This window comes from Lepisosteus platostomus, chromosome 6 (genome assembly GCF_059453375.1).
Source record: "Lepisosteus platostomus isolate fLepPlt1 chromosome 6, fLepPlt1.hap1, whole genome shotgun sequence".
Lineage (NCBI taxonomy): Eukaryota > Metazoa > Chordata > Actinopteri > Semionotiformes > Lepisosteidae > Lepisosteus > Lepisosteus platostomus.
In genome coordinates, this window is record NC_142616.1 from 61593467 (window position 1) to 61620147 (window position 26681).

Genomic DNA, 26681 nt, shown 5'->3' on the forward strand with positions numbered 1-26681 from the left:
TGACTGTGCATTTTAGTTTGATATAAATGCTCACATTTAGCTCCCAAATGACCTAAGTACCTTACAAATATTCGTGGTTTATGCTAGGGGTTGGAATCTAGAAAATTATTAAATCTTCTTATCACTGAGGTTTTTGGGATATTTGCCGAGCAGTAAATTTCCAATGCTTTTTCAGTACATCTGTACAGTGACAAAGGTAAAACCTAACAATACACACTTTTAAAGAACAAGCACCAAGATTCTTTTTACTGTTAACCTTCTGTTTTCTGCATTTCTGCATTTCTGCATCTTTTACATTTCGGCAAAAGACTTTAAAATGACCTACTTACCTCTTCCTTTATAATTAGACACCCAAACTTCAATGTCAGAATTTATTACAGATGACTAATTCTATTTTTGTCCAGCAGTCTAGGGGAAGTTATAAATAGAATCACTTCATATCACTGAACAACTACTTACTGTGTATGGCTCTGGTATAGGGTGTAATGTATTTGTGCAGATTACTTTTTATTTTTGTGCCTTTTCAAAAAAGCTCTTAGATTTTATTAAACAAAATCATCTTCTGCCTAGAAAAAAAAATACCAGTTCACATATTACACTATTTACCTGACTTTAAAGATACAGTTTTCTGTATGCTTAGTCCCTTAGAATAGTGTTTCTGAACAATGTAAAATGACTGTATCTGGGAAATATTTGTCTGCACTATTCCATTAGAAAGAAAGTTAATGTCTAATCTGACTTAACTGCAAAGTCACGCCACTATTGAAAGCACAGGAAGGCCTCTCAGGAATGTACCCTTATTTTCTCTCTTCTGGTCTTTCCAGGTAAACCAGAGGTAGGAGTCTGGTAAGACCCACTTCTTTTGCTCAACTATTGAACAGCGTTCAACGGTGTCTGTGTCTAATTGGTGTAACAGCACTAACAGAAAAGACCATTCTAGTGTTTTCTCAGTCTTCTGTGCCAAGTACTATGGAAACAGTAGAATTAACAGGTCACAAGGAGATTAATGACTAGGGTAAGGGTTGTCTCTCAACCCAGTTAACACAGTAACGTACGGTTTTTATGTGGTGTTTTATTGAATTTTGTTAACCAAGGAATACACAGGGGATTCCAGCGTTTTAGTAACATGTTGATCACATTAACTGTTACCAGGTGCACAGTGGCAACACTTAATATCGTGGGGGGAAATTATTTATCCAGAAGCTGTATACAACCAGATTACACATTTGGGAGGATATTAAAAAAGGCAGATGAATTATCTCAAATGTTTTAATTCACTCCCCACCTTTTTAACTGTAATACCCTTCTGGTATATGTCTGGGTGCACTGAACCTTTGCAAAAGACTTTTAAGTGTTATAGATGCTATCGGGAAAAACGTGCGCAATTTTGTTTTCCCAAAAGGATCTATAACAGTTAAAAGTCTTGCAGTCTAGTGTCTAACGCTGCAGAATGCAAACGAAGAACGACCAGCGTTACTATGAGAACAGGCAGTGCTGTAACGTATGTCCAGTATCCTGTTTTGTCGATTTTATACAAATATTTAATTATATGGATTTTTTAGTTCCAACGGGAATGTGTGATGATGAGGTAACAATGATATTAGAACTCTTTAGAATAGTCTGCTGGACTGCATCTTTAAAAAAAGTGACTTTTACTGTATCAAATTGTATGCCCCGCCTTCCCTTATCAACTGTCCTCTGTCGGGGACTGTTTGAAGGCTCTTGAGCAGCTGCTGAGTGACTGACTTACAGGATTTACTCGATTTTTTTCACTTTTCACTCACTTCCTGTATCCCGAGTAAAAGAGACAAGCTACCTTACTTTCTTCACCTGGTTCAGGTGAGTGTCTTTTACAACGATTAGATTAATTTTACTTAAATTGAATTTTACTTACCCTTTAAGTCTCCACAATTGAAAAACGCCGGTCATCTTTTTAAATTGTGATAGCATAATTTCTAAATATTTGTTGACATGGCATTGATCAAACACCTTGTTTAGCTGAATATGCAACTGCACATTTTAGACTTGTTAAAACGTTTTTTATACTGATTTGACAATGAAATCACGTTCTCGCACAATGCTTTTTCAGAAAACTTTTCAGTTTTTGCCGTTGTTTGCATTGTACAATAGAAAGCGTCTTAACACCGCATTCATCCCGATTTAAATGTAATCGTTTCATGGTTGTGTTTTTATTTTATTTGTGCAGTGTTTTAATCCTGCACCTTAATGCTCGACTTAAAAACACATGAGAAAGTTGATTGAGCTACATAGCGGAGGTGCTTCAGAATGATATTACTCGCATTTCATGGTAATTTAGAAGTCAGTCCACAACACTGCTGCAGTATTGCATTGGATAAACTTCGGCACAATGCGAAACTCACAGAATAATATGCGCTTCAGCAGGACAGCTTCGTGCGTTAAGGAGGATTTTGATTGGTCGAGCCTCCAAAGGCTCGCCTCTGAATTGCGATATAATTGGTCCAGCCACTTGTTTTACAATTGCCTCCCCTAAATTAGCACTAGCATTTAGCAGCCATCAAAGCATGAAAAAAGATGGGTAAAAAATAATTTCTGATTCTGATACCAGTTCTACGAAATTGCTGAACGCGTAGTTCCTTTTAAGCAGTGCAGACTTATCAAGGTCTGTTGGTGTTCCCCCTGTGCCAACTTTTTCCTCACCAAAAGCAAACGCTGAATGTACGGTTTTATTTGCATGTACGTAGTCGCTGAGGGTTTGCTTACTGTTTATCTGTGAGGTTATCGATAAAAGATAAAAGGATTAATCTGTGTGTTTCAAGATTTCTTCTTTGCGTGGACATTTTATTCAGGTGGGTGGGTCCCTTTACGTGTGCTCTTTCCGAGTAAGGAGAAAAAAGCCGATGTAGTTCGGCAACCTGCTATTCCAAAGATTTAAGGGAAAAGGCTCCGGGTTCTGGATTGGTTCTGGCAGATATTCTGATTGTATGTGACCAATTGCTGTTACACACTGAAATCTTTTTTTAGACATTTTGCAATAGTCACATGAACATTGTGAAGAACAAAGTGCGAGGTTTTGGGAGAGCAATCCACATGTTGCGTGAGCTCATTATGTAAGCTGTACCCTAAGGAAATATTAACAAGTGTTTATGCTTTCTCCTAGTGTCTAGTCAAACTTAAAGAGACATGAAGATTGCTGTGATTGGACAGAGCTTGTTTGGGCAGGAGGTTTATAAGGAACTGGTGAAGGAAGGACACCAGATTGTTGGTGTCTTCACAATCCCTGACAAAGATGGAAAAGCTGACCCCTTAGGTAAAAAACAATGGTCTGAACGTGTCCTGTATTTCTGAAAGGCCAGCACAATCATTTTGTATTGTGCACTTAAGAAGTAATGAATTTTCTATCCAATCTACAGAAGATGTCTAGCTGTGACAGTGAGCTGCTTTGTATTTACCATTGCAGTGCAACTATGGAAAACATTTTCTTTCCAATACAATGTTTGGTTCCCAGGGAAGATATTTAGCACTTTGCCTTCTTTTCAGAATAGAGTGAACTACACCAAGTTATTTTCCACTGGCTTTGTAATGAATAGCTGTAATATTTTCTCTGTATTAATTGAAAGAACACATTAAGAGTTAAATTCTGTACATGGCCTTCCATTCATGATAAGCAGGAACTTGAATGCTTTTTGCAGCAGAAATCCAGTGTTAGTTAGAAGTTAAAATAAACAAAAGTTCGTTCAGGTTTTAGAACCCATAAGTAGGCAAACCAAATTAACACTTCTGTGCATATATATCGTTAAATCCGTCAAAAAAGTTATTGATTAGCTAAGCATTATCAGTCTGTTCTTATTTAATCTAAGCGGTGAATATCTTTCAAACAACAGGGTCACTGTTGTATATCAGTTTATAGTAGCTTTGTATTCAGGGACTAATAGGGATGGAAAAAATATACTGTTACAGCAATTTGAGCTTGCAAAGGTACAGTATGACACTTTTTAGATTTCACCAGTAGCAAGCTCCTGCATGCAGACAAATATGCAGATGCAGGATATTCTGTGTATTACAATAGTTTATATAGTTTATATCTGTACAGTACTGTATTGTATTGTAATATGTATGTACAGTATATTTTCAGAATTACTTTATACTGTTTAAGAATCTCCACCATTAAACCTGGATCAAGCTGTTGTGCTGTGGAAGTCTTTATTTCCCTCCCTGTGGGTACCGTGTGACTGTGCAGCATTTCGATGTTTTTGTGTCCTTGTTCTGTAGCTACAGAGGCGGAGAAGGACGGCGTGCCAGTGTTTAAATTCCCCCGATGGAGGCTGAAAGGGAAGGCCATCTCTGAGGTGGTAGATCAGTACAAGGCTGTGGGAGCGGAGCTTAATGTGATGCCTTTCTGCTCGCAGTTCATCCCCATGGAAGTAATTGACTTCCCCAAGCACGGCTCCATAATTTACCACCCTTCCCTGCTGCCTCGACACAGGGGCGCCTCGGCCATCAACTGGTAAAGATCCGTGCTGTCTTTTTCATTTCCAGCCCGTGTTGTCGTCTAGCGCCGTTTATCCGTGTCTATTCTGCAGGACAGTGGCTGGGTGTTGTTGTAATTGAGCTGAGTGACCTTTGATTTCTTTTCATGCTCTTGCAGGACCCTGATCCATGGGGATAAGAAAGGCGGTTTCACACTTTTCTGGGCGGACGATGGGCTGGACACAGGCCCCATCCTCCTGCAGAGAGAGTGTAATGTGGAGCCCAATGACACAGTGAACACCATCTACAACAGGTTCCTCTTCCCAGAGGGGGTTAAAGGCACAGTGAGTCGCATTCAGGAAGATAGATTCATTTCAGGAAATCTGCAGATAAAGTCACCTAGCAGGGTGTGCTTTGAACACACCTGCTGACAAATGTAGACTCAAGATATTGTTCCTCATGTGAATTAGAAGGATGAACCACTTCAGGAAATATACCAGGCAACAACTGCTTACTGTAGTTTTTATTTGACGTCTGTAATATGGTATACAGTAAGTGAGAACACATTTTGTAATCTGGCTATTTAAAAAGCATAGTGGGTATAAGCCCTTGCCAGAACTAACAAATCAAAGGGTTGAACCATTATGGTGCAACACCTACAGTATTTCCTGCATATAAGAAAGTGTTCAGAGCCACAAAGAACATTATGAGTAACAATCCACTCCAGTAATTATAAGAACTCGAAATGTTTTGAGAATGATGTGTACATAAAGATTCTGTTTGCACTATTCCATAGTAGCTAGAACTAACATTACAAACATAGTCTCGAGGTATCAAGCCAAGAAATATATTTCAATATACTGTTTCCAGTCAATTTGTTTTGATAAATGCTGTGCAGTGCATCTAAAACAGACTTTAAAATTGTGTCTCTGTATACAGTATTTTTCATGTCACTTCAAATAAGTAGAGTTCACTGCAGGTAGATGTCAGATATCACTGAAATTAAATGTAGAGCATACTGTGTAATGGGTGCTATGGTACTGTAGCTTGTGAGGTATTGTCTGTTAATCTAGACGGATGTTGAAGTTATATCAACATGTCTGGTAAGAGGTCCCAGTCTGTGTCCTGGTCTTCCAGCAGTCTGCTCAGTTGCATCAAACATGGTATTTGTTTGCAGGTGGAGGCTGTGAGACTCATTGAACAGGGGCAAGCTCCAAGGATTACACAGCCAGAGGATGGAGCCACCTATGAGGGAATCCAAAAGAAAGAGAATGCAAAGGTCTGGTCAAATCTGGTTTCAGGAGCACCTTTATAAATCATGATGCGATTGCTCAAGATATGGGTAGACAGAAACAGCAGAGCTCATATTGAATTCATACAAAAAGATCTGTGATACAGGGTTAGTCAAAATGCTGTCGACGACTTTGATATTTATACTTTCATTGGGAACCTTTTTTGTCACAGTAACCCATGTAATTAATTTGTAATAAACTGTCAAAGTTTCTAACAGTTACCTTCAATCTTTCCCAATCTGTGGAGGAGAAAACAAAAGCTTAGTAAAATAATTGGCATTCATACTTGTCAACAACATTTTGACTAACCCTGTACTATTTTACCCTTCCCCACTACATATGATGAAACACATTATAATGATGCGGTATGTGTTTAATTAGTTGAATAATGTAATTATTGGAAAACCGTCTCTCATATAGAAAGCTTTATTTATATATCACGATATTGTGTAGGGATCTGACTCAGTCCATTCTAGTGTACAACCCACTGCTCAGTTATAAGTATTTGATTACAGTAATCAAATGATTAAAGAGCTTGTTGTGCCAAGTTCCACGAATACAATTTGATTGGGAGGATAAATTATAACTTAGATGGGCACTAAATGACGAGACAGAGAAATATAAGGTACTGTTGTTGGCAAACATCTTCAGAGTGAGAAAAGGGGTGTTTCTTGGGTACGCCTATATTTATCTTTATCAAAGAGTACACATAGTTTTGACATAATAAGAGATGTTAAGTGTAAGTTTTGTTTTATTTTGAGTAATATATTTCACCACTGTTGTGTACAAGTGAGGAATTATTAACAGCAGAGGTTTACTGGCATGCATGTGTAATTGTAAAATAAGAACCAGAACAGACACGTATGTTCAGTACATTATTAAGTGCATATATTGCTTTGCTGTGCCTGTAATCACCAGAGGTTGATGTGTGTCCCTGTCACCTGGTTTCTGCAGATCAATTGGGACCAGCCTGCTGAAGTTCTTCACAACTGGATTCGAGGGAACGACAAAATGCCAGGAGCCTGGGCAGAGGTGGATGGCCAGGTGTGTAGTGATGCGTAACAGCCCAGCATGCATACCTGTATACTGTAGTTACAGGTTCTGTATTAGAATGTTTGCTATGAGGAGACTGTAGAAGATTATTATTCTGCTCAAGCTGGGGGGGGGTGGCATCTAGTTTACCTTCAATTCTTTGACAGAGAATTTAGGCATTCTCAAGAAATGTAAGATATCCTTGATTACTTATTGCTCTTGTCTGTTGGAATAAATAAAAGTAATGTGGTTTGAACATGGAAGTGTGTTACTAAACTAATCTCATCAGAACTGAAGAGCTAAGCAGTTCTGCACCTGGTTAGTGCTGGGGTGGGCTTCTGCTGTAGCAGTGGCCCACTTCTTCAGCTGATCACCGGTGTAACTGAGCTACTAGGTACTGAGTGCACTGCAGTTGTGAAGTGCTTTGGGATCTTGAGGATGACAAGGACTAGGCAAATGTAATTACTTGTTATGATGGACATGAGGTGCTTGATGTGAACAACTGTGAATAGTCTTTACTGCTAGATTAAAGAGATTCAAAAAGATTTTCATTGTTATTATTTTATTCATGGTTATACTATAGTGTATGTGAATTTGCACGTTTTTATCTTCTGCACTGCTTATGCAATATGCAAAATACTGTTTTAGACACTTAGAAATATTACAAAGATCATGAACGTTAGCTATTATATTGAGCCACTTTAATGGAAAAAAAATATCAAGGCCTTATACAAGCACTTTATAATGACTCAGTACAGTATATGGTATAGGTACTGTAAATACAGTATGTCTTAGTTTGGTCCCAAATGTCTCAGACGAAAATCAAACATATTTGGTATCTAAGCAAGTTGTTTTTGTTTCCTGTAGAAAGTGACTTTCTATGGTTCTTCAATGATGGACACCACTACCGTACCTGATGGTCAGTCTCTTGAGATACCAGGAGCCAGCAAACCAGGACTGGTTACTAAAAATGGGCTGGTCTTGTTTGGTAATGACGGCAAGATGGTAATATTCTCTGGATTTTCTTTGCTTTGTGTTTTGTTTTCTTTGCACTGAATTTAAATTCATCTGTAAAGGCAGGTCTTCAAAAAAAGGAGTTTGTGTGTATTTAATTTCTCAGTAGAAAGTTTTTAGGAAAATAGTAGTTCTCCAGCCATGCCGATCTTCTTAATCTGTCTGTTTTAAACATTTCATGTTGTGTTCTTTTGACAGATTTAAACTGGCACTTTACTACAGGCAATTTTAAAAACCAAGCCATTCCTAGGCACCTTTTCATTGGTTGCCAAGGAATGATCTCCTGTTTTTCCAATTACCTGTAGTAAATACTAAAGTTTTAAAATGTAGAGCTCACTAAACTATGATGAAGCCTAGTGTTTTGTATCACTTCACTTTTGTGATAATTAATTCTACAAAAGGCATAACTGAGCTTATGTACAGCTACAAAGAAATAATTTGATGAGTTGAACGTATCCCTTTGTAACATCCGTTTGTTTCAATTCAGATTAAATAGAATCAATGCAAGTCACTTTCTGCAAGTCAGTTGAATCTAGCGATGAAAGGCCATGCAGGCACAAATTTAAAAGGAAGTTGCGAGAATTTTGGAATCTCTGAAACAAGCAGTCAATATTTCAATGTCATTTACCCTGAAAATCATATCATGTTTACATTTGTGAAAAATGTGCTTTGTTCCCCACATATTGTGGTTGAATGCTGGCAGGTCAGGTTCTGAATATCCTGACTCTCTGACTCTCTAAGGATGAGGCAATTGCAACCAGATGGATGGATTATAATTTAATACTGATGGGATTAACAACTATTGATGATCTTCAGTTTCTTACTGCAACATGACACTTGGGCTTTACATAACTCAAAATGTGAAGCCAATTGATTTACAGTGCCTAATGGATTACACAAGGCCTTTGGTCTTTTCTCTTATGTGAGACATGGACATTCCTTTTTATGCCCGTTTGCATAGTCAGCCGTCTTAATCATCCATGTCTTATAAAGGGAAGGGGGCTCATACATTTTACTGATAAAATTCCTGATTCACATGCTAGTTCCACTGCAGTTCAACACATTAACTAGCACATATTTATTTTCACTGCATCCCAAATTCACGTCCTTCATCTTGAAACTATCACTTTTAGCTCAAAAATATCAACGATGGACTGTTTTTAAATTAATAGAAGTAGCCTGTTACAAATTACCTGCTCCCATGTGTATGCCACGTTAGTGATAATATGAGTGTCATTGCCAGAACTACCTCTAATTATCTGGACAAATGTTAGTATATTTAATAAATGAACCATACACTAACTGTCCATTTACACTGTACTTGTATCAAGATATTGCACAGTAGTTTCTGTTATAATTGTAATACCTGAAATGATAAGAAAAGAAGTCCAACACTGTCAGTTGTAATCCTAATGGTTTAATTCACATTCATGTGATGGATTTTAAGTTGATATTGGCATTATGATCCCTGGGAGGGTGACTTTCTGTGTGCTTTTCTTGGTAGCTGTTGGTGAAGAACCTGCAGTTTGACGATGGAAAGATGATTGCTGCGTCTCAGTATTTCCACTCTGGCGACAGTGCCTCTGTGGAGCTGACAGAGCAAGAGAAGCGCTTTGCTGAAGAGTTACGGGTGAGGCTGACAACACATCACAGTTGTTCTGCGAACATTTTTGTGAAAGACAGGCAAAAATAAACACTAGCATCGAGCTTGTATATTTATTATCTTTCTACAGTTTTTAGCTTGTCATTTTCAGATTGTTTAAAGTCTGCCACAAGAGGTCCTGTTACCTTCACTTATTTCCAAATGTAGTTACTTGTTTTCTGATTGACCACATATTTATTTAATGGAATTAACATATATTACCCTGGCATTATATAAATACATTCATCCAATACCATGACTTTTATGCCGTAAAAAGTATGTACAGCCTTCTGGAAAACAGTTTATAATTAGGTGATGGTCTATCCTATCTTGATATGACTAGTGATAAAATTGTAACTATATTGGTATAATTGCTAAAAGTAAAAACATGATAAGGTTCCTCAACAGTTAAAGAGCTGGTTCAGTGTATTAATTTGACAAATTAGACTGAAAACCTTAATTACCTCTGAGCATGTCAACAGTCTGCCAAATTCAGAAGGCTTTGCCAGGAACTGAACACAGTTGTATTTGAGTTGGAATAAACTGCATTTTCACTTTTTCTTCCCAATAGGCCATCTGGAAAGGTATTCTGACAAACGTAGATGTAATAGAACACTCAACTGACTTCTTCAAGTCTGGTGCAGCGTCCATGGATGTTGTAAGGTAAAAGCCATGGTAGTTGTGTAAAAGCATTCATGGTGTGCTTGTGGATCTCCTCCCACAAATGTATTGGCCAGGTCACAGAGGCTTTATTCTTAGTACCACTTTGCCCTGATTATCATCAAGCGGTGCTGTTTCCTCATGGCTCCTCTACAGGCTAGTTGAGGAGGTGAAACTGAAGGGAGCTGGGCTGCAGATCCAGAACGAGGATGTCTACATGGCCACCACCTTCCAGGAGTTCGTTCAGATGCTTGTGCGGAAGCTGCGAGGAGAGGGCGCAGAGGAGGAGCTGCAAGTCGATTACGTGCGTGTCACGTGACACCGAGATGATTAATATTAGCCATGGCCAGTGAAAGCTCCTGTTTTTTATTGCCTTTTTTCTTTGCAACATAGCCAGTTTCCTATTATCTAATACAAAGTGATCCGTGAAAAGGAGTTTTTTTCTGCCCTGGTGCTGTACTAAGTTGTGTTTTTGTTTCTAGCGGAGTTCCCATGTTGGTTAATGAGGCTATCTGAATAGTTTTCAGCTCCTAAAAAGTGGGTAATTTCCCTAAAACAAGCAAGGTAGTTGGCTCTATTTTAGGGCCATATATACTGTATATAACTTAACAAAGCTGTCTAAAAGTGTATTCAGAGTTATTACTTACTATACTGTATATACTGATATTGACATGCTGGTTGGTATCAGTGCAGCCCTAGTAATGTTAGCCTATCAGGGTTTTAGACTGTGTATAAAAAAAAACAAATAGCCCAATTATTCCAAATAAGTTTTTAAAATGAGGTTTGATTTTTCCCTGCAGTAATATTTGTGGCATAAAACATGATCTATATCTTATCTATATGGATATGCATCTACCTTATTATACCTTAAAGGTTTCTCCTTTTCTATTAGGTTGAGATGAATGTGAACAACATGACTGTCAAGATGCCTCACCAGCTTTTCATTAACGGCCAATTTGTTGATGCGGAGGGAGGGAAAACTTACCAGACCATTAACCCTACAGATGGAACAGTAAGGAAACACACTCAGATGTTTGTATTGCCTGAAAACCTCTTCACTGCATGGATGGATGGTAGTTGGCTCTATTTTAGGGGCATATGTATGGTACACTGTGCTTGATGACAGAAGGCTATACCTTTTCTAGTACAGAAATATGACCTATCTATTTTGCATCTGAAAATTTTGATTAAAAAAATGTGGTGCATTACACTAAATTTTGAAAAGTTAAGAAAAAATGACACCAAAGTATATGACTGGTTTTTCAGCCTACTGTATAACCTCTTCATTACGCTGGAAAACTAACTAGATCCTTAATTATTTAATTGGTAATCAGTGGGGTTAATATAGCAATTAAGGTGCTGGCCATACCAAAGTCCTGCAAAGGGGTATATTGGAAGTGCAGGAAGATTGAGCAGCCCTGGTCTAAGAGAACACTTGGTTGAGAGCGTTGATCCATATGAGCTTTGTTTTTTACTACTGATTGGATATTTTACTTAAGATATTATGTCTTCTCAGATATAAATAACTGGGGGTAGTTAAGAATTGTTTTGCAGCCTACCTCTGAGGTCCAAACCTCTTTTTGTCTCTAGGCCATTTGTAACGTATCCTTGGCCCAAGTCTCTGATGTTGACAAAGCTGTTGACGCAGCAAAAGAAGCCTTTGAGAATGGCGAGTGGGGAAAGATGAATGCCCGAGACCGAGGGAGGCTGATTTACAGGTAGGTATCCCTGAGAATATCCATGACAACTTGGCATAAGAGGAATTATTAGTTTCTCTCCCATGATTTTCTTTCTTAAATAACCTCAGTGTTATACGGACATTCTCCTGCAGTTTCTGTTTGCTGACAATTTCAGGAATATGTGGTTGTTTAAAAATACTCAGATATTTTACAGTAATATTAGTAGTTGTGTAAGCCTGTTTAGCTTTGCATAATTTCAAAATAATGAAAAATGATTTTAATGGATTAGTTATGCAAATACAATATTTGTAGAATATTTCATACACTTACCATATATTCATGACTGAATAGTAATCCATTAATGTATTTACTATTTGTTAAAAAATATGACCGTCTCTTCTTCTAAGCATGTTACACACCAATTCACCCTAGCGAATGGTAGTTCTCATAAAATAAGCAATTTAAGATGCATGGTGCCAGTTTTCATGTCTGGAACTCTGTACTGTAAGTGTCTTTACTTGTCTGAGGTTTGTCCATGCAGGCTGTTTGCATGAAAACTGTTCTGTCTCCTCTCCTAGACTGGCTGACCTCATGGAAGAGAACCAAGAGGAGCTGGCCACGATTGAAGCCATTGACTCAGGTGCTGTCTACACCCTCGCTCTGAAGACACACGTGGGAATGTCCATCCAGACCTTCCGCTACTTTGCAGGCTGGTGTGACAAGATACAGGTGAGACGATTGGGTCTTGATCCTTTAGAAGTCCCACCTCTTAGGATGGCTTTAACATTGCATCACAAACAAAGTTCTAAGTATCCTGGTTAAGCACTTGCAGTCCTTTTAACATGGTTTTCTAATTTTTTCATTGTTTTTTTTTTGTCCTAGTGCATGTCTTTGCTACAGTATGCATTTACTCCAATTCACTACACTGGAGTATAATAATGACATAAGCTCCTAAGCACAACACTTAATATTAAATGTTAATACTGATCACTCCATTTCCTTATTATTTCATTTTGTAGAACAAGGTATAATGACTTAAAAAAATAAAAATCTTGGAAGCCTAGAGGAGGCATATTCAGTGTTGCCTTGTATGTCAAGGATCATGTGTGACTTATGTAATACTTTAATGTTTCATGTTTTCATGTCATCTGCTACTCTTATGACCTCTGAGAGATATATTATTAAAACCCTTCTTCTTAGTTACTCTAAAGAAGTTACTCTTTTCCCCAGATGATGCATGGTGTTATGAGTATTACATCAGGTTTGTATAGTATTATTATTTTAGATTTGAACACTATGCAGCAACATGTTGAAATACATCTGGGACATTTCTGATGTATTGTCCGATAGATATTATACTTACAAATATTTATTATTTTAACCAAATGGAATTAACAATTAGTGTTAAGGTGGAAAGATAATATGAATGGATCATGAAATTAGGTGAATTTGTAAAATGTATTAAGAATAAAAGACTGTTAGAAATAGTAGATGTTTCTCAAGTCAGCTTTGAGTTTGAATTTCAAGTTCTGATGATACAAGACGCAAGATTAAATAATACAGGGAGTATACAGTTGCTCTTAATTTGCTAACACATTACTCTGAATTCTCAGGGCAGTACCATCCCCATCAACCAAGCTCGGCCTAATCGAAATCTGACTTTCACAAGGAGGGAGCCAATCGGGTGAGATGTTTTACCTTGAACAGAGTCCGGGCTTCCACCATCTGGATAGTGTCTTCTGAGATGTTTCTGCAAAACAATGTACAGTGGTGTGGTGTCATCGCCTTTTTCTGCTGCTTTGTGTCTGCAGCAGTCTGCATTACTTCACATGTAGAATAGAATAGAATCTTTATTGCCACATGACTGAGGCCAGTGGAAATTGTTGTTGGTACAGCTTTGCTACAGACGTTTGACATGTGACAAACACATACAGAATATAAATACAGGACCAGAATGCACAATATACAATACAGATTATTAAAATACAGGACGACGAGAGACAGTACACAATACAGAACATAATAATTCACTCTATAATCGAATATGAATATGCCGAGTTGATGCCCTGCAATTTAAACATAGACAAATCAGTGCAATTTAAATGTGATACAGGTCATAATGCATACGAATACAAAAGATCATGTTACAAAACTATTTTAGATATACAAAAATATGTATACAATACACATTATGATGAGTGTATATGAGAATAATGTATTTTTATTTATGTGTGCATACTGGAATGGGCCACAGTGCTCTGATCACATCTGAGTGACTTGTTGCTCTATAAATATACAACTTACATAGTTGTGCTTCTTGTGGCAGAAATAGAAATCTAAAGGTTAATTAATGATGGATCAAACTGCAGCTGGACACTACTCGAAAGTCAGCAAGAAAGAATAATTAAAATACAGAACTTGAACCTAGTGCTCTTGTGGAAAACAAAATAAATATTGAAAGCCCCAGAGCAGACCAAACGTAAAGAGCTATTGACCTCATTTAATTAAACTCATTATGGATGTTCCCCACAGTGTTCATCTGTAATTGATACTGAGCCTTTTATGGAGCACATTTCTCACTGGAAAAAGCTCAGTACTGTGCATCACGTTCTAGTGAGCATGCAGTTACGCAAACTGCCAGTTCTTTTGCATGTGATTTCAGTCAGGTTCTGAAGTCTGCTTTTCCTTGGCAGGGTGTGTGGAATTGTTATTCCATGGAACTACCCCCTCATGATGCTGGCCTGGAAGGCAGCTGCCTGTTTAGCTGCCGGCAACACGGTTGTATTGAAACCAGCCCAGGTCAGTGTAAAGTGCATGATGAACAATCCGTCATGAGGGCATACGAAAGCAAATTGAAGAACTGAGTCTGAAACCATCAAGACCATTGAAAAACGGTCTTGGAAATCTGTCATCTTCATTAAAGTGTCTTCTTAAATGATATTGTAATTCATCTGAAATATGCTGGAAAAAGGTTTCTCTTACCACAAAATATGAGTTGTATAACAAATAGGGTCTACCCTGGGTCAAGATTAAAGTGTCTACTAAACTTTTAATGAAAAGAAGCTGACGAATTTCTTTGCGACGGTCAAGTGAAGCGAGTTTCAATGTCTTGATTGACAGAACTGGAAAATTTTGAAAACGCAGTAGTCTGCAGTGAGACCAAATCATTATAGATAAAACAGAAATAAAAGAAATATTTTTTTTTAGTTTCCTCGCAGCAGGCTAAAGGGTGTGGTGTTTTATTTAACTCTCTATCAGTAAACATTCCCAATAGTCACTGATACTGCTTTAGCTAAGTAATTCCTGTTTTTATTCTGGTCTTTTAAATATGTAGATTTTAGTCACTATGTCTATATTTATATAGTAAATAGTATATAGTATATATTTATTAATTGTTTAGATCATAGTATTTAAATATTCATTTTACATCCACAATCTCATAGCAGTATGATACCCTATGGTTTTACATCCACTACAGTATAGTACTGTATGTGTGAAATATTTTTCATAATCAAAATTAAAATTAAATTGCTTGCTGATTACTTGTTGCTGAAATGTGCATTAAGACAGAATATAGATTTTCTTCATGTGGATGTAAACCTGAATGAGGCGCATTGCGTTTACAACAAGCAATTTATAAACATACCAAGAAGGATCACTCTGATCAGGACTTGATCTGCATTCCTCAGAATAGCAAGCCCTTGTCTTAACTTCTGTGCTAAACTGCAGCTGGTGTGCATTGTGCTACTTTACGGTCTATGAGCATTTCATTGTCCATTAACACCATAAGGACAATAAAAGTTTAAAAAAAAACGAATATCAAAATGTGTTTCCACAATACCCATAAGTGAATTTTTTTCTGCCAAAATGTCTTTAGTTCGATTTCGTATTATTATTCCCTATCATTTGGTATTAAATTAGTATTACACCCTTTTTTTACAACAAAAACAGCAAGTGTTCTGTTTACATATTCTTAGAAAAGTATAAAATATGATCACTTTTTATGAAGTATATTACATTTATATAATTAGAACAAACACATCAAAACTTTTCCAAGCAATAAAAAATATCTACAGGTGCAGATTTTAAATATCCACATTTTGCAAATATAACAAAAAAAGTTGAATAAGAATTTCTTTCAAGCCATATCAATGTCAGTATCAGTAGTATACCTGTTTAATTGTCCCCAGTGGTTGTATTTTGTGAGGTGTATTAGCTAGGTTTTGTAGATTTTGTTCATTTTTGTGATAAGGTCATGTCTTCCTTTAAAATGTGATTTTTACGTCCAGTTTCTTTGTCATTAAAGTTTGCCCTTTGTGCAATTTTTTCTCATGCAGTTATTTCCTAAATTGGGCTGTTTCTCTTTCCAGGTCACCCCACTTACTGCTATCAAGTTTGCAGAGCTAACCGCAAGGGCAGGATTTCCTAGGGGAGTGATCAACATTCTCCCTGGAGCAGGTATACTGTTTTCCAGGTTCAGAACACCTACTGTATGTCTTTTTCATATGGAACTCCATCTATCTCTTGATTTTGCTACCTACAGTACATGCAAAATCCTGTACTTGCCTGTATTAAATGTCATCTGCCAAGTGTTTTCGCAGTATACTTTTTTTTAGGATCTTTATACCACATCACAATCAGGAGCATTATGAGTTTATTCAAGCCTCCACCAGTTATTATTTTATTAATAATTTGCTATTATTAGTAGTAACGTGGAGTTTTCACATTGATCACATAATCACTCAGCCCTTGATCACAACAACTCAAACAAACGAGATAAAAATATGAGCAGCCAGTACCAATTTTTGTAGTAGCTGATCCATCTCATTTCCCAGTCAAATGTAATTTGCACATCCTTGTCATTAACAAAAATGTATTTCTTTCTGTATATCAATAAACCTAAGGGGCTAGGTTTTGTACTTCAACAACACAGATGTATCAGGATTAACTGTTAACATGGAACAAAATAGCTAAAATTGCAATAGGATAATTTCTTACTGCTGCTACAGAATATAATTTATTGTGGAATCCCTGTATTGGCTACTTATGTTTAGGAGATTCTAGATTTATTTTAATATATTGTACTCATTTGCTTATAAGTGAGAGGTTTTTGGTTATAGAAGGTATATAAAAACTATCAAAAAACAATCAGAAACAAAAAAGCAGAATGAATAGAGAGGAATAATAGAAAATGCTATGAGTTTTGTACAGCAGCGTATGGTTTTTTGTTTTTCCTGACTGTGAAACTGTTGGCTTGGTTTGGATTTTCAGGTTCCCTGGTAGGACAGAGGCTTTCAGACCATCCAGATGTTCGCAAAATAGGGTTTACAGGCTCCACTCCAATAGGAAAACAAATTATGAAAAGGTAAGACTCTAGTCATGTTGTGTTCAGCTGTTTTGTACTACATACAGTATATGGGAACTCCTGATTTCGGAATCCTTTGGGAGATACTGGATTGGGGCCTACAGACGTCTGGCTTTATGACTTAACATTTGTTTTTTTACCATGAAAGGTAGATACAGTAATACAGTAAGAATTAGTAGCAAGTGATCTACCCCTGAAGGGAATAGAATTAACAATATGGGAAATTATGAAAGGGTTGTTTTACATGTAATTGTTGATTACTGTCAAAAAGTCTGTTGTACAGTGAAATTTGTCCACACATACAGCTCCATAGAATGAATTGTGGCTTTTATGAAGACACATTTAAAATGACAAGGGAAGTAATGGAGGTCATGGTTTAATTTAGGGTGAATGTTGGAACTGCAAAACACATATGAAAATACACTCAGAAATGCTTGAGCTGGATTTGCACAGAAAAAAAAATGTATAATGTATCAATACTCGCTACTCAAAATGTAGTTTAAATTTAGCCCATGAAACCACTAAACATTCACAGAGGAGATGTTGAAATCCTCTGCCCCCTGCCCTTTTCTGATTTTTTCCGACAGTAATAAAAAGGTGTGGGCATTTTGTGAAATTAAAAGCGTCTCGTCTTTCCAGCTGTGCAGTGAGCAATGTAAAGAAGGTGTCTCTGGAGCTGGGAGGGAAATCCCCACTCATTATATTCAGTGACTGTGACATGGACAAGGCTGTGCGCATGGTACAGTATGCTTAAGAACTGTCAGACCTTAAATTCAGGTATTACTGAGCAGGTCTACCACCAGGCGGCGGAAAAGAAATACTATAGTAACTTATTAAAGTAGCTTATTAAAATACAATAATGAAAATATTTTTCAAGTACAGTATTTATACAGTAACGGTACTCATGTATTCATTCACCTGACACCTTAACCTGATACAACTTAAAAAACTGAATCACATAATGGAACATTAAAATCTCAGGTGTAGAAGATTATACTATAAAGCATGTAAATGTATAGAAGCGATATGCTACAGATTTTACTTTATTGATTCGCCTATTGCATTTACTATTTTTACTGTACTTTGATACAAAGTACAGTATATTATAGCTCAGTCTACAGGTATGTAAGAAATAATGTACTGAAGTGATTGTATTTTGCTACAGTTTTTCATGTGAGCTGCTGGACAATAGGCAATGTAAAAATGATGCCGTTTGCTATTATTATTTTTCTGTAGTAACAGGTTCAATTAGTAAAACGGTATAGGTGGTAATGATTAGTAAAACTGTTCCTCGTCACACAATTACCATGTACGGTACACCATACTTTTCAAGTTCATCATTTAAATTCATTGGCAAAGCCTAGGCTACAGGGATTTGGTTAAACACACCAAGAAATAATCAGAGGTTAACTTTCTGATATTCTGTTTTCCTAAAGGGGATGAGCTCTGTGTTCTTCAACAAAGGAGAAAACTGTATTGCTGCTGGCAGGCTTTTTGTGGAAGAATCAATTCATGATGCGTTTGTGAGGAGAGTGGTAAGTCTTTCATTTTATCAGTTATCTATTATTTCAAACCCCATGTGAAGCTTCACAGTGTTGTAGAAATATCATATCATATACAACCACTAAAAAAAACAGGATATTATAATGCACTTGGTTAAATTGTAAAAGCCATTGAAAGTGTAAGATAACAAGTAAAATTATTTCTAGTTGTATGGCACTGTAACGAGTACAGTATGTCAGCAAGACCCGGCGTAATCTGATTGCTGGGTTTTTCTCCAGGTGGAGGAGGTGAAGAAAATGAAAATTGGGGACCCCTTGGACAGGTCAACTGACCACGGCCCCCAAAATCACAAGGCCCATCTTGAGAAGCTGATCCAGTACAGCCAGACTGGGGTGAAGGAAGGAGCCCATCTGGTATATGGAGGCAAGCAGGTAGATCGCCCAGGTAAGCAGTTACCTGTGACTCGGCTTTGGAGAAAGCCCCTCTTTTCATATAGTCTTCATTCTTCTTTTGCTGTTCATTGTGAAATAATATACATAAAGTAAAAACAGCAGAATTTAACGTGATATTCAGTACTTATAAGAGTCAACTGTACTCATGTCTATTTTCTGTTTTTATTCATGTTGTGGTTCACACCTCCTCCAAATCTGTAGTAGATCTGATCCTGTAATGCAGTTTTCTGATTTGTGTGAACAGAAAAGCTGTGGCAGAGTTAACTAAAAAACACTACAAGGAAGCACCTAGTCGAGTTAGTATTTTGATCCCTGTTGAAATATCTGTTTAGATAACACAGACTAAGACACCGTCCAGTACACATCTGTGATTGAAGCTCATACACTTCTTTTCATGAAAAGTGTCTTGAAATGTTAGAAATGTTAACAACATGCATGTGTATTTATATACTTAAATTGAATTAATTTAAGTATAGTTTCAATTCAAATTAGAATTATTGTGAGTTATTGCATGGCCCTACTCTTGAGGACATCTGCTCCACACTTTCTTTGCGTATTTTAGGGTTTTTCTTCGAGCCCACAATATTTACCAATGTGGAGGACCACATGTACATTGCCAAGGAGGAGTCCTTTGGGCCCATCATGATAATCTCCAGATTCGAAGATGGGTAAGTGAACACAAGCACAACTGCTTGGAGATTTATCAGGTTTCCAAATACAATTACAGAACTGAGAAGCATGACTGCTACTGTCGTCTTCTGATGTGTTTCTCTAAATTTGGAGTTCTTTAATTGATTTTTCTGTTTATGCACCCACCAATTTGGAATCTAGAACTTTTAACGAGCTTGTCTCACTGCTACAATCCCTGCACTAGCACAGGAAAGAGCACATGATCACACTCTACAAAACACGCACAGATGCCATCTGCTTCTGTTCAAACTGCCAGCTTCTATGATGCGGCTCACAATGATAACATTGAAAGCTCAATAGTACCGATTCAACCCCCATGGTGCTCACTCCCAGTTGCACACTGTAGCTTGAGAGGGTACTCACATCTGGCCGTTGATAAAGTGAAATTGTATTTTCCTGCTTGTCCCACTCTGCAGCATGGCTTACTTCAGCCTGACTTAGAGTGATGCAGTACCACAGACACAAGCCTGAAAGTCCTAATAATGAAGTAACATATTTTGCAAACTTTAAGATTTTTTAACTTTAATTATCCAACTTTAAAACAAACAATGTGTTTAAATAAACTGAGATATTTTTACAGACAATTATAATCTGCATATGCTGTTTACAATAATGTTTTCTTTTTATTGTTTGTCAATTTAGCTTTGTTTAATCCTCTACGTTCCTTTGTTTCACTTTTAGAGATATTGATGGCGTTCTAAAACGGGCCAATGATACAGAGTTTGGCCTGGCCTCTGGAGTGTTTACCAAGGACATCAACAAAGCGCTGTACGTCAGTGAGAAGCTGCAGGCAGGCACAGTGTTTATCAACACCTACAACAAGACAGATGTGGCATCTCCCTTTGGAGGCTTCAAGCAATCTGGCTTTGGAAAAGATCTGGGTGAGTTGTCTAGTCCCAGGCCAGAGAAACTTAAAATTAATCTTTTACAAGTCAGTTTCACTTTACGTTATCATGTTGCATATTGTTAATGTTGGGTAACATAGAGAATATCTGGTCCAGTGTAAGTGTAAAAGTAGAAGTGTAATGAGAGTAGTTCTGCATCTCCAGAGTTTCCATCACAATTGCTTGCAAGCACAGACTATACACAGCACCACTCCCTAGACAGTGGTGAGAGAATTCTACTCTGTCTAGGTTCCTAAGGGATGGCGTCAGGTGGACAGGCCCAATCGAGCCTTATCAATGCAGCACCAGTTCAAAAGCAAATACTAGTTTCAAAATAAGATAGCTCAGTACCACAGTTTATATTAGTGTGCACTACATAAATAACCTGACAGCAGGTTTTTTCATTTCACATTGTTGTACCTATTGTAACTATTTTACATAATGTACAAGAGGGTATTTGAATCTGGTGTACAGTATGTCACTCCCATCTGCTTGACACTTTTGACTCCATATCAAAGGTGACTCCATATCACTTGGGTGTGAACATACACATTAACCTTACTAAACTGCCTGTGACTGCTGTATGAATTCAGTATACTCAAAGAATGACCACTGACAGATTTGTATTAAGCTGCATTGACGTACAGTCTGGTGCTGCCACCAAGCAGAGAGAGTTTAAAAAACTCTGCTTGAATTTTGCAGGAACAGTAGAAGGTGCGCTTCTCACTCCTGTAGAGATAGCAGGCCCAGCCCATTTCATTTGGGCCCATAGCAGAAACTGAATTTCATCAAAGTCATACCCCACTTAATGTTTTACTATTACTATTATCAGCACTTTCTTATTATTTTCATATTCATGTGAAAACATATATAAAGGTGATCAAATAAAAATGTTCCTCTGCTTCAATCCTCAAAGGGTCACAGTCCAGCAGGTTTTGTACAGTAGGTACTTTGTTATTATTCCTTTAGATCTCTGAAAGAAAATTAAATCTAATGTGAAGCCCAGGTGGAATAAAAACAAGATCACATTTTGATCCTCAGTAACCAGGGCTGAGGAACAGTGTAAGAGTTTACCTTCAGACTTGAATTGGGATAATATGCATGGGCTTGTCCCCATCCCACTTGTATTAAATACACCAGGAACACCAGCACTTTGAAAGTTTGTGTGAGAGGTCCTTCAGGATATTTTACATTATGAAACTGGTGGGTTTGCATAGCTAATATTGTTTTTATCATTTTGTCTTGTAGGTGAAGAAGCACTTAATGAATACCTGAAGACGAAAGCTGTGACTATAGAATACTAACGGACAAGGACACATACTGTCAATTCTCCAGAGCCAGCGCTACATAATCTAAACACAAGAGAAACTAACAAAATATTGTTTTTCTTTGTTTTACATTTTTTTCCCCAAAATACATTTGAAGCACATTTGTCTGGCACAGATCCCAAAACTCCTCCTGTCCTTCAGTGTAATTCTTTATAAGTTTATTTTGGGTTGTATCATTTACAAAAATCAGAACTTAAAGGTAACAAATGTGACAGGACGATTTGGTCATTCTAGTACAGTATGTTCGGATGCTAGTAGATAATTTGAAGATTTCATCAGACAAGATGACTATCTCAGTTTAGACTCCCACAACACTTTTTGAGAAAAAAAAAACCCACCTTTGTTCTCAAGTTTAAATGAATGTACTTCCCCTTTAGAGAGAGGATCATTTTTTTTCTGGTTTATGCTTCTTTGTTGAATCCACCAAATGTCCATTGGGTAGACTTTGAGGATTTTGAATACTTGAATCACATTCTCTGCTAGTCTTCTCTGCTCAAGATTATAAAGACCCAGTTCTTTTAACCTGTCAGAGTAGTGGACTCTTCAAGTTTAGAAATATACTGTATCTGCTTACTCTTCTCTGGACACACACACCCTCTGCTGTCCGGCCGATTCCACAACAACTATAAATACAATGACCAAAAATAGTGCACACTATTCTATATGAGGTCTTATTAATACATTGTACATATTTATAACATAACAGCACTTGATTTAATTTCTACACTTTTGAACTATATATTCTAATATTCTGCTTGCCTTATATTCCTTCCATTTTTCTGTGATTCCAATGCTATCATAATGCATCATCATCTCATGTAGATTTTGTCCTAAAATGATTGGAGCTTGTGTCATTTGGAATTAAAATACTGTTTAATTACCGAAAGATTTGATTAGAAACAGAGAGATACTGTAAGTTAAATATATAACCTATGTTTAGAATGGACAATATACTGAATGATTAAAATAAGTTTCTAATTGTGTTCAATGGAGCACTGTATAATAGTGTGAATTTGACAAAAATGGTTCACAGTTATCTGAAAGGACCTTGTTTTTGGAACTATTGCTCATAATGGATGATGTAGAAGTATTCTGTACTAAAATGCATTTAGTTTAGAAAAGTGATCAGAAATCATAATAACTACAATCCCATAAATGCCATATGCAGTCTTATACATAATTTAAAAGCCTGTCAGAATATGTCATTGAAGTCATACTGTAATTAAATACTGTAATACTATAATTAAAACCCCATTAAAATTACAGTTCACACTGTTTTCTTTGGTAATGAAGGATGCACTTTTAATTGTTTGGATGAATGCAAAATCATAAAGACAGCTTATATATTGGAGAGTGTCGGGGTATCAGATGAGTGCAATTTAAATATTTACGTCTAATTGACTTCATTGTGTGTTGATTGATCATTTACTTAAAAGATGGAGATGCACCTTACTCACATGATTTCAACTGCAAGATCATTTGTTTCAATTATAATGAAATCATTAAAACTCATCCTGGTTTGTAATGTCAGAGTGGATTTTTCAGGAAAACAAAGGCGAAACAGGTGGGTCAGTCAGTCAGTCAGGCAGGCAGTCCACTCCCAGCATAATGCTGCCTCCGCTTACCACCTTCTCTAAGATACTGGTAGATGACGGCAGGCAGGCCATGTGCCCTAATATACTAGCTGAGATGAAATTGAAACCTGTTTGTCTTAAAGTGACATTAACTGGTGCCCCCCTCCACATACACACACCACTCCACTATCGGTTACTTGGAGTATCTTTGCAATCCTGACTTTCACTGACTGCTGGGAGCCCTGAAGTCAGCTGGCACAAGGTACGGTACTTCTTTAGACTTTTATTTATTGGGTTTTGCGAGAATTTACCCTGCGCATACATTTCATCCGCACAATTTGTGTTCAGAGTACTGCACGCAAACTCTGCTTCAATAATATCACCTACAGCGCTGCGAAGTGAAAAGGCTGAAATGGGCACTTGTCTGACTAATAGTATTTTTAGATTTCCTTTCATTTTAAACCACTTTTTCAAATTCTAAAATAATTCCCCATTTCATATATTTTTTTAAAACATCGTGTTAATTGTTTTATTTTCCAGAACCAAGCCTTGTGCAGTTCATGCTGTATTCACCAGTTCGAGAAAGCCTATGCTGCTTAGCTGAACGTGATTCCATACTGTCAAGAATACCATAGTAGTATATAGATACTGTATACTGTATATGCCTCCCTTTAGAAGATATATGAGACGGGTCCTCCGTTATTACCGATATTAAAAATACACGCACTGGCAGCGGCACATTTCCAAGAAAAACAGCTGTACATCTTACTGTACGTTCAACAAGTTGGAACTGTGTAAATGAGTATGACCTGGTGTTAGCAAGGTGACAAGTAAATGCTCAGTATACGAAACTGCATTTAAAAATTGTCCTGTAAATTAAATTGCCTTATTCTCTTTGTGTTATGTTTGGAACCTGTAGGCGAAAGTAGTACTCGGGCAATAGTCGGTGCATACTGCTGTTTAGAAACGTATCTACAGTACTTCACTTCAACTGTGAATGTCACAATTAACAGTTTAGTTCATTCGCGTGAATTGTACCATGATGAGTATAACAGAAAATCCATTTCTAGAACCTACTTGCGCATACGCTATGGTAACGGTGTCACAGATGCGGAACATTTAGTTAAAATAAAGTCTGTGAAAAAAAATCACAATTTCTCTCCTAAGCATTTCAGTGAATTTACGGGTGTGAATTACATGGACATGGGCATACAGTATAACTGACGATTTATCATTCCTGGGCCATATTTGCGCATATGCACTGACTACTCTAAACAATTTTACAATCTAGTCCAGTCCTCTGAGGAAAAGAATGGGATTTAGCAGTAAGAATTATGCAATAATAAGCACAGGTGATCCAAATCCGTACTGTATATCAATTCTGGACAACAGTAGACCTGTACTATTACTAATAGCATTAGTACTACTATTGCACAAGTAGTCCTGTAAAATAAGTTGAGGATGCGGCATTGCGAATATCGAAACGAAGCTCGGAAAATTCATCTTCGTGCAATTTATCCAGACGTTTCATAGTTGCCACGTGTTTTAACACATTTTTTACACGGTATAGCTTTTCACCATTCCCTTCTTAATAACTGTACCTCAGACCTTGAATGTGCATTCTCCGAGGGGGCAGGGCTTCAAAACCAGAGAGCACCGCTATCCAACCACGACCTCCAATCATTGCGGTTCTACCACGAATTGAATCAATGGGAGCGGAGCTTTGTCGAATCAGTACAGGAAGAGGGGACAGCGCCGTCTTGCAAACGTGTTGTAGTTCTTTGTTTACGTTGTAAATTCTGTATTTTACGCTCTATTTCGTATGTGTTCACAATCACAGAGGGTTGTAGATACTAGTTTTGTCTTTGTAGCACAGTATGTGGCGCTTATACAACTAAGTACAAGTAAAGGGAAGCTTGACTGTTCTGTCAGAGTGCAGAATGTCCGGTAGGAGACGGAAACAATGTAAATGACAGAAAAGGGGGTTGAAATCTGGATGCAATGTCTGAAAATTAAGGTATGGAGTTTTTTTTTATCTGTAGGCTGTGGTTGCATGTCATCTTTTTTTCCCTGAATGGTTTCTATCGTTATATTTTCTAGGTCCTGTTACTGTACAGTGGCTTAAGTTAACTATTTTGATGTGCAGTGCGCTCAGACACTTTACAAAACGACGACAGAGGCAATTGTTGTGTTTTATTATAATTATTTCCTGTTAAACAACAAAATTACCCTTTCTTCTGTTCCTTTATGAAACTCGAGAATCTGTGGTACGATTGTCTCCCATTGAGTTATGTCAGAGAATCATACATCACTGGGATATATACAGTATATATACAGTAGTTCAAGTACAGTAGGTACAGTAGCTGCATCAGCATGCGTAGGCTGCAAAGGAACAAGTAAAAGGTTTATTCCATGCTGAAAAGAGAAGAAAGGAAACACAACGTTTTTCGGGTGTCGAAGAAGGCTCCACAGCCGAAACATGTTTCCTTTCTTATCTTTTCAGCATGAAATAAACATATACAGTACTGTATATATACAATCTTCTTAAGTGTTATGTTAATACTGACAAATATTTGAAAGTTATATTTACAACTATGAACAGGAGCATGCTGTTAATAGCCATCTACTATCTATATTTCAAGGGTTTGTACAAAGCGTAAAGATTTAAACAAACAGCAAGCTTACTTACTGATGGGTACTAGGGAACAGGTCAATCCAGTGTCTTACCCAGGTCTGAGAGAACTATGAATAATGCAGTATCTACAGGCAGGGAGGCAGGATTTCTGAGAGGCAATCAGATATCATTACAAGTTCATCATACTTACTATGAAGCACGGTGGCATGATGATGGTTTCCCATGTTAACCCAGTGCAGTCTTGAAATTTTGGGTGGAGAAAGTGGCAGAGTACCAAGACATATTACTGACATAGAGAGTAGTTGTGGACTTGTTGAACAAGGCTTCAGGTTTAAGGAAAAGAACAGTTAAAGGCTCACATTGCCAAGGACAAAAGCCCTTTGTTCATTTTCCTTTAGCTAGGAAGAGAGATGTAATAGGAGTCATCTTCTAGAAAGTGATCCATTTGTTTCTCTTTACTGACGTAGGATTGACGCAGGAGT

The 26681-nt window shown here is 37.3% G+C and overlaps 1 protein-coding gene and 1 long non-coding RNA gene across 6 annotated transcripts; one reads left to right on the forward strand and one right to left on the reverse strand.

Moving 5' to 3' along the window:
• The first annotated feature begins 98 nt into the window (after positions 1–98).
• Positions 99–23267, forward strand: aldh1l1 (aldehyde dehydrogenase 1 family, member L1). 5 transcript variants are annotated; one of them, XM_088636755.1, is made up of 24 exons: positions 99–196; positions 825–846; positions 3140–3289; positions 4252–4486; positions 4628–4793; positions 5627–5728; positions 6696–6785; positions 7641–7778; positions 9292–9417; positions 10001–10092; positions 10246–10393; positions 10982–11101; positions 11680–11807; positions 12347–12497; positions 13382–13452; positions 14462–14567; positions 16139–16226; positions 17040–17133; positions 17773–17872; positions 18570–18668; positions 18915–19080; positions 19651–19756; positions 20460–20659; positions 21911–23267. In XM_088636755.1, the coding sequence occupies exons 3-24, from the start codon at positions 3163–3165 to the stop codon at positions 21964–21966; spliced, it is 2709 nt and encodes a 902-aa protein (XP_088492881.1). In that variant the 5' UTR covers positions 99–196; positions 825–846; positions 3140–3162; the 3' UTR covers positions 21967–23267. The 5 variants fall into 5 exon arrangements, with proteins under 5 accessions (XP_088492881.1, XP_088492880.1, XP_088492883.1 ...); XM_088636754.1 differs by lacking the exon at positions 99–196 and having other exon boundaries at positions 710–846; XM_088636757.1 differs by lacking the exon at positions 99–196 and having other exon boundaries at positions 816–835.
• On the reverse strand, positions 4958–26671 carry LOC148662060 (uncharacterized). Its single transcript, XR_015939660.1, has 4 exons — positions 26390–26671; positions 13467–13518; positions 6647–6827; positions 4958–5694 (listed from the first exon to the last, which is right to left on the reverse strand). It is a non-coding gene; the product is annotated as an uncharacterized LOC148662060 (long non-coding RNA).
• Between the last annotated feature and the right edge of the window lie 10 nt (positions 26672–26681).